Source organism: Convolutriloba macropyga, chromosome 3 (genome assembly GCF_964194025.1).
Source record: "Convolutriloba macropyga chromosome 3, txConMacr16.3, whole genome shotgun sequence".
In the NCBI taxonomy this organism is placed as follows: domain Eukaryota; kingdom Metazoa; phylum Xenacoelomorpha; order Acoela; family Convolutidae; genus Convolutriloba; species Convolutriloba macropyga.
Window position 1 is genome coordinate 61,491,573 of NC_134470.1, and position 7,950 is coordinate 61,499,522.

The following is a 7,950-nucleotide window of genomic DNA, read 5'->3' on the forward strand; positions in this document are numbered from 1 at the left end:
CAAAAATTTCATTCGCCGCAATCAATTCCTGCCTCATAATTGCTGCCACATAATTTTTCATAAAAACTTATAGGTCCTGTCCCATAATTGCGCTTCATTTTTTCACACTCCTAATTTGAATGGAACAATTACATTTGGTTAATAATCGACATTGTATATTTAATTTGTAAATTTGTCAGTGGGACCTGACGTTCAAAACTATCTTTTTCTTCTTCTTCTTCTTCTTCCTCTTCTTCTTCTTCTTTTTCTTCTTCTAATTCTTCTTCTTCTACTTCTTCTTCTTCTTCTTCTTCTTCTTCTTCTTCTTCTTCTTCTTCTTCTGCTCCTCCTCCTTCTTCTTCTCCTCCTCCTCCTTCTTCTTCTTCTCCTCCTCCTCCTCCTCCTCCTCCTCCTCCTTCTTCTTCTTCTTCTTCTTCTTCTTCTTCTTCTTCTTCTTGATAAGCTGTGTATTGATGTGTGAGAGAGAAGTATTAATCAATGTTTCAATTGGCGGCAAGATTTGTTACAAATCAGTCGGTTTATATAGCTTTATGTTCCCGCAATCATAGCTTAATGGTTGTGACACTCTCAACTCGAACTGTAACTTTTAAATCAGAAATCGGATATTATCGGAAGTCATTCTTGACTTCCTTCACCCCTCCTTTCGGGTTGGTTGTCACCTAAGAGAGCCGCGCAAAACCTAGCGTGTTTTGTTTTTCCTAACCCCTTGGTGAGGACATCTGCAATCATGAGGTCAGTTTGCAAGTAATTCAATTCTAGCTCTCCCCTTTCTACCAGCTCCCTTATGAAATGAAGTTTAAGTGCAAAGTGTTTTGTTTTTCGATAATGAGGAGACTGCTTGCTGAGCGCTATGCATGCCTGGTTTTCAACAAAAATCTCAATAGGTTTTTGTACCTCAACGCTTAAGTCCTGAAGCAGATCTCTCAAGTGAATGGCCTCCTTTGTTGCCTCTACTAAGGAATTCATTTCGGCTGCCGTTGATGTAGCAACACAACTTTGAACCTTTGTTGACCAGCTGACAACGGCTGAGTTACTACCAAGCAACGGCTGAGCTATTTCCCCTCCTAAAATCTAAACTCTTTGACTTACAACCTTTGAAGTATCTTAGAACTCTTTTTCCGGCTTTCCAGTGCTTTTCCCCTGAATTCTCAAAAAAAGAACATAAGAAATTAGCTTCTACTTGAGCAAGCTAAATAATTCAAGCAACCCACTAAATTTCTAAAATCAAAATTTTTGATGCTTTCTTGCTTTTCACTCCCCTCCTGGGGGCAGTCTTCTCTTGTTAGTTTTATTTCTGCAAGTGGTGTCTCTACTGATTTGCAACTTTCTAGTCGAAATTTCTCCAACAGCTTTTCAATATACTGTTCTTGATTGATTTTAGTGGAATTTTCCTTTTTACAATTTTCATTCCAAGAAACCAACAAAGATCCCTACAATCGCTTATTTTGGAATCCTTTGACAGCTCACTCTCGAACCAAGACGAGAAATTTTTCTGAAAATCACAGCTTATTATGTCATCTACCCACAAACAAACAGCGCCTTGAAGTTGTCTTTCACTTTTCTTTTTGAACAAACCATTATCATGAACCGAAGATTCAAAACCTTTAGCTACAAAAAAGTTTCTAAATGTCTGATACCAATTCCTTCCTGAATACTTAAGACCGTAAAAATTTTTCTTCATTAAACAAAAAGGAGGTTTTTCTTTGTTGTCTAATTGCTCAAAACTTTCTTATTGTTTCATGTAAATTTCTTCAGCTATAGGTGCATTAAGATATGCCGTTTTTATATCCATTTGCCTTATTTTCGACCCTTTTTGATTAGACAAGCTCACAATTAAACGAATTGTTGACAACCTAGTTGTTGGTGAGTATGTTTCTTGAAAATCTTTCCCTAAGACTTACTGTAACCTTTGGCCACGAACCTTGCTTTGAATCTACTTATCTCCCCCGTCGGACCATATTTAACTCAAAAATGCCATGTCCTACCCGCTACTTTTGCTCCATTATCCTCAACTAGATCCCAAACTTTATTTTCACTCAGTGAGTTATATTCGTCCTGCAATGCCTTCCTCCAGTTTTCATTCTTGAGCGCCTCTTTTGCGATTTTAGGTAACAAGTTTTGATCAACAATTTCACTTAAAAAAACTGTTTCACTCATCTCTTTGTTTATCTCATGTTCTAGATTTGCCTGTTCATTCACTCCGAAGTAAGAGTTGTTCTCGTCGAACCTTGCAGTCCTTGTTTTTGAACCTTGAAGCTCACCGCGATCGTTTTCTATTCCTATCAGAAAAAATCTACTGTCAAGTGCATGACCCAAGAAAATTTCTTTTTTCACTTTTTTGTCAATTTTGTTTCTGAACTGTTTCTCTATGAAAGGGTAAGCAACATAACCGAACACTTTCATGAAACTAAGATTTGGTTTCTCACCCTACATGGCTTCATGAGGGGTTTTCTTTATTGCCGAATGTTAGCAAAAGTTTTTCAAATAGAACGCCATGCTGAGCGTGTAAGTCCAATACTTTTTCTCTAAAGAAGCCTCATCTCCTAAACCACTAGCAGTTCCTACAGTGACGTCCAAAAATTTTTTAATTTTACCATGTTCATGTGGCGTGTATGCCTCAGAATTCTCAAGACCGATTCCTTTTAGCCAGGCAAACTTTTTAAAGTCGTTAGATATGTACTCTTTTGCACCGTCTGATACTAAAGTTAAAGGTTGGCCTACATCTGCACAAAATTGTTAAAATTTTTCAAGAGTCTCCTCCCTTGACTTCATAAAGTAAACCCTACAATATCTACTGAAGCTATCAACAAATCCTATCGCGTACTTGTGGCCATCTACAGCCTCGGGGTTAATAGGCTCTAAGATGTCTGTGTGCACAATGTCCAACACTGCTTGTGCTCTTGTTGTGCAATCTTTTGCTATTGGTTGTTTCTTAGCCTCAATCAACTCACAAATCTCACAAACATCCACAGAACTGTCGCTGATACGCATCCCTTCAACGTGTTCAACTAGTTTGCTAAGGTCCGTAAAATGGTTATGACCCAATCTTTTGTGCCACATTTTTAATCTACTGGACAGTAGGCAGTTTTCCTTGGAAGTTTTATCAATCTCAGAAAAGTTCCAAATGAACAAAAGTTTCTCTTGCCTAAATGGGTACTCTAGACCGCTTTTGTCAATTATGCTTAGTTCTGTTCCTATCAAAACTTCAGCTCCTGCTTCTCTAAGTTTACTAATTGACACTAGACTGTGTGAGTTTTCAGGTATAAACAAGGTGTTCTCTCTGATAATTTTTCTGTTAACCTGACTACTATCCTTAACTAAAAATCCAACTATACATCGGCCACAAATCTCAGACTCCGTTTTGTTTGCGTTCTGTACTTTGCCCGAGAAACTATCATCGATATCGATAAACATTTCCCTGTTGTTTATCATGTGATTGTTGCCCCCGAATCTAGCACTAGTCCTACACCCTCATCATCAACTGGGCATCAAAAGAAACTGAAGTATTCATCATCTTTCGCTAAATTCTGTTTCTCATTTCTAACGCTTCGCCTGGCATGACTCTCAAACTTTTTATTCCTACACTCTGTAGCTATGTGTTCAAACTTATTGCAATTGTAGCATTGAATTACTTTGCTGGTATTAGGCTGTTGGTTATGAGGCTTCCGGTTATTATTTGAGCGACAGAACTTTGCAATATGTCCAAATTTGTTAAAGTTATGGCACCTCTTCTGCTTTGTTAGGAAGACACTTTCACTTGCGTTTTCCTATCACTCTTTATTCTTCGCTCAGTGTCGAAATTGATCAGATCTTGCTTCAACTCATCAAGTGACTTATCCTTACTACCGTAGTTAAAAAGTGTGACAAAATTATCAAATTCCTTCGTCAGACCTTTCAGTAGAATTGATGTGAACATTTTTTCACTCAAACCCTCGTTGACTTAGTTAAGGTTAAATTGTAGTTCTTCTGCTCTTGTTATATACTCGATTAGACTTTCGTCGTCTCTTCTAACAAGGCCAGTGAGTTCGCTGACTAACTTTTGTAATCTAGGTCTCTCAAAGCTACGGAATCTCTTACTTGACACATCCCATGCTTGAGCCCCATCTCCTTTATATGGCCTAAGATAAAGAACTGACTGCTTGTCCAGCGCCGAAACAAGCTCATACCATATTTGCATTTGTTTTTCTTTAAAAATTTCTCTCCCTATATCTATAGCTGCGTCTTTTCTTGGCTCGTGAAGCGTTAGGGCGTGTATAAGGGACATAATCTTCAAAAGTGCTACTACCATCAAGTACCTTGTAAAACTTAAGGACAAAAATGCGAGCTTCAAATTGCTCCAAAAAGTACAAACAAGTCTTCCTCTTTCCCACTGAATTGGACACGTTCGTTCTTATCACTCATCTATTGTCTAACCAGTCTATCAATTCAAAGCAAAAATTAGTCAATTTATCAATTCAGAACTCTGTCACTCGTTACTTTTATACAAAAACCAACTCTTTGGAGAACTAGGATTAAAAGATCGCAAACAAAAAGGTCCTACATGCAATTACTACCCTCTTGTCTATGTCATTACTGGTCACTGAGAAACGGCGAGGCCACGTCCTTACAAGGTTCAACTGTAAAAGGATCCTCTAGGTCGGTTGTTATCCGTAGCGGAACCCAGGTTGCAATAACTTCACAGACTCAAGGGCAGTCTCTACATGTATCGCCCCATATTAGTATGATTATTTCTCCAAAGTTATATCATTTTTCAATCAAGTTCAACCATATTTGTAGAGTGTTTAAGTTTTGCGCTGCTCTACAGGTTTATTACAATGTTTTAAAATCAAAATCTGAACGTCGTTCAGCAAATCAGCGCTTTTTCAAAAATTGAACGGTGTTCGATTAGGTTGCGCTTTTTCAAAAAAATATCCGAACGATGTCCGGAAATGCACGCGCGTCACAACCAATAAGCTACCTTTTAGGAAAGTAACTTTTTACAAATTTAGAACAGTTAATGTTTTCAATCTTGGTTAGGCACTTTGCCGGCACTCAAACAGAATCCTTCAAAACTAGGGCCTGGAACTTCACCCTGTTGATCCTTGCTAGCTACTTTTTCCGGGAATCTCCTTTGCTATCTTTTTCTGGCTTTTCGTCTCTTTGGCCCTTTCTTGTCTCTTTGTCTTTGTCTTGTCCCTTTGCTGTTTTGTCTCTGTTTTTTTTGGGCTGCCTTGCAGAAAAATTGTTGTGTGCAGCTGTGCGTTTGGCTGGGCACAGTAACCTGATAAGCTGTGTATTGATGTGTGAGAGAGAAGTATTAATCAGTGTTTCAATTGGCGGCAAGATTTGTTACAAATCAGTCGGTTTATATAGCATTATGTTCCCGCAATCATAGCTTAATGGTTGTGACATTCTCAACTCGAACTGTAACTTTTAAATCAGAAATCGGAAATTATCGGAAGTCATTCTTGACTTCCTTCACTTCTTGTTCCCAATCTTCTTCTTCTTCTTCTTCTTCTTCTTCTTCTTCTTCTTCTTCTTCTTCAAAGCGTGCACTGTTCGTTGGTCTCAAGAGAGTCGCACGAGATGACTTAAAAGTGGGATATCCGCGCGTGGCTGTGACTCAAATTACAGCCGAAGATACCTTTACACACAACTAAATAGACCAATTAGGTCGAGGAGTCGGTTAAAACACTTAATTTAGTGTAATTATATATTTTTAGACTTCAAGAATTCCTTGTGCAAGATCCAGAGGAAAATCAGTCTCCAATTGCAGAATGCCCAACAGAACAACCCGTTGAACAATCCAGTCAACAACAGACTGAACAACCAAGTCAGCAGTCTTCAGATGAACTAGTTTTTCTGACCGACTACCTATCAAGCTCACTCAATCCAAAACGTAAGGAAAAAGACAATAGAACTGTTATCTTTTCATCCTGTTCAATATGATCATCTAAAAGCTTTCATACCCATATTAAGGTGTGCGTTAACGATTCATCCCATTTTAGACTATAATCAGCCACGATCAAAGCCACCAGACATTATGCAACTACGATCAGATTAAAAATCAGCAAATGACTTTAGTCGACTGTCATCAGACAAACCCAGAGAATATTCAGCTTTAACAGAATTTTCGCTTGTTAGTGATTATAGTCTAAGTAGACCTGGCGGAAAATTAAAGTTTTTATGATAGTAAGTATATGCTTTCGAACTCCCGTCCTTCACGTTTTTATTTACTATTCTTCCAATTAAACGTGGCTAGCTATTAGTTGCTCTCAAACAATGTTTGTTGCAAATATAATGGTTCAGTGTTTTTTTTTCATGCGATTTTTTGATTGACCGACTTTTACCCGTTTGCCCCTAAAAACGAGATAAACATGCCCTACTTTTGCCCTATAAACGTTTGCCCTACTTTATCAAAGTTCATTAGAGAGAATGCTAGCGGATATTAGTATAAAGCTTAATAACCTTCTACTTTTTAGAACCTGAAGTAACTATAGGTTGAGAAAATAATTGAAACTGCACACTGAATTAGATCCTTTTTTGAAACTTCGGAAAAATTGGAAAATTTTTTGTCAATTTCGATCTCTTCTTTTCTATTTTAATCCCGATGTGAGTCTAGCGCCTCATGGGCGGATATTTTTTGGCAATTTGACGGCTAAATTCTCAAATTTTCCTGCCAATGTAAGATAATTGCGGCGTGTAAACAAACTGCTCAGATAGAGGACATGTGGTAATTGAAGCTGCGCATATAGAGGACATGCGGTAATTATAGCTGCTCAGATGAAAGGCAGAAAATAAGTGCACACTGCCCAGACGGATGAGTCATTTTGAGTTTTACAGCCAGACTGTAAATAGAAAAATGTGACATGAACAGATTCATGCTCAGCGCAAAAATTCAGCATGTTTTTTTCATGGTTCAGCTCTGAAATGCTATGACAGATATGTCCGGGATGTAAAACTCGAAGGGCATTAACTCACTGAGCACATCTCTTAGAGCTGTGCTTAGTCCACAATTTATCACAACTGCTGAGAACACGTCATATCTTACTGTAAAGGGTACTATTTGATGGTTTAGACCCCTCATCCCTACCTCCCCTCACCGCAAACTCAACCAGCTCACATTCGGACCTTTAAAAAAGCCACTTATCAGCTCACCTCCCCAAGCTAGGTACTAACGAAGCTGATCGCTTGCCTGTTGTTTGAGAACAATTTTCCCAACGTTAGTTGGTTCCTTAGCATGCTTTTGATCGTGTTTAACGTTCGTAACACTTTTCAAAAACTGGTGAATAGATATAATATGCAGGGTTCTGCCTTTCAATTTTTGATTGTTATCTAAGCAGTCTCTTCGTTAGAAAATTCTAAGTATTCGATAACTACAAAAATTTCCAATTTATTTAGAATATTTTACAGGAAGTATGTAAGCCTCCTAAAAATCGCCTTCAATCTGGTGACAGTTGCGACAAATTGTTATTTTGAATCAATTTAGGATGGTTTAAAGTTTTTGAAAATCTTAGCTGACTCTCTCAATGTTATGTTAGATTAACTCAAAATTTTTGTGTCACTGAGCTTTTCTTGACAGTGATTATATCAACTTCAGATTTTTTTGTTTTCGAGGTCCTCCAGTGACGCTATAAATTGGCAATTTTTATAAGTTTTCCATTCAGAAGTGTCCATATCAGAGATAATGTCAAAAATTCTATTCAACTGATTAAATCATTGTTTAGTAAAAGAAAAATGGAATCTTTATTAATTTGGTTGCTTCAGAAACTACACGACCATTTTTTGTTTCAGTTTTGAACCCCGTATATGCGTTTTGTTAGCACTGCCTCTGGGTATTCCCGTTGTCAGTTTTCCATTTTTTGTATAGTTTTTGATCAACCATGAAACAATTTTTACCCACAATTCTTTTGGTTTTGATCTTCATGGTAAACTTAACGGAAGTAATTTCAATTTAAAAACTTTCTGATA

The 7,950-nt window shown here is 37.6% G+C and overlaps 1 protein-coding gene across 1 annotated transcript in view; it reads left to right on the forward strand.

Moving 5' to 3' along the window:
• LOC142336688 (uncharacterized) overlaps positions 1-5,928 on the forward strand; it is a 97,119-nt gene extending 91,191 nt beyond the window's left edge. Inside the window, exon 9 of the mRNA XM_075385599.1 lies at positions 5,703-5,928. Within this exon, the coding sequence (XP_075241714.1) occupies positions 5,703-5,928 (226 nt within the window). The remainder of the gene's footprint in view (positions 1-5,702) is intronic.
• The last annotated feature ends 2,022 nt before the right edge of the window (positions 5,929-7,950 follow it).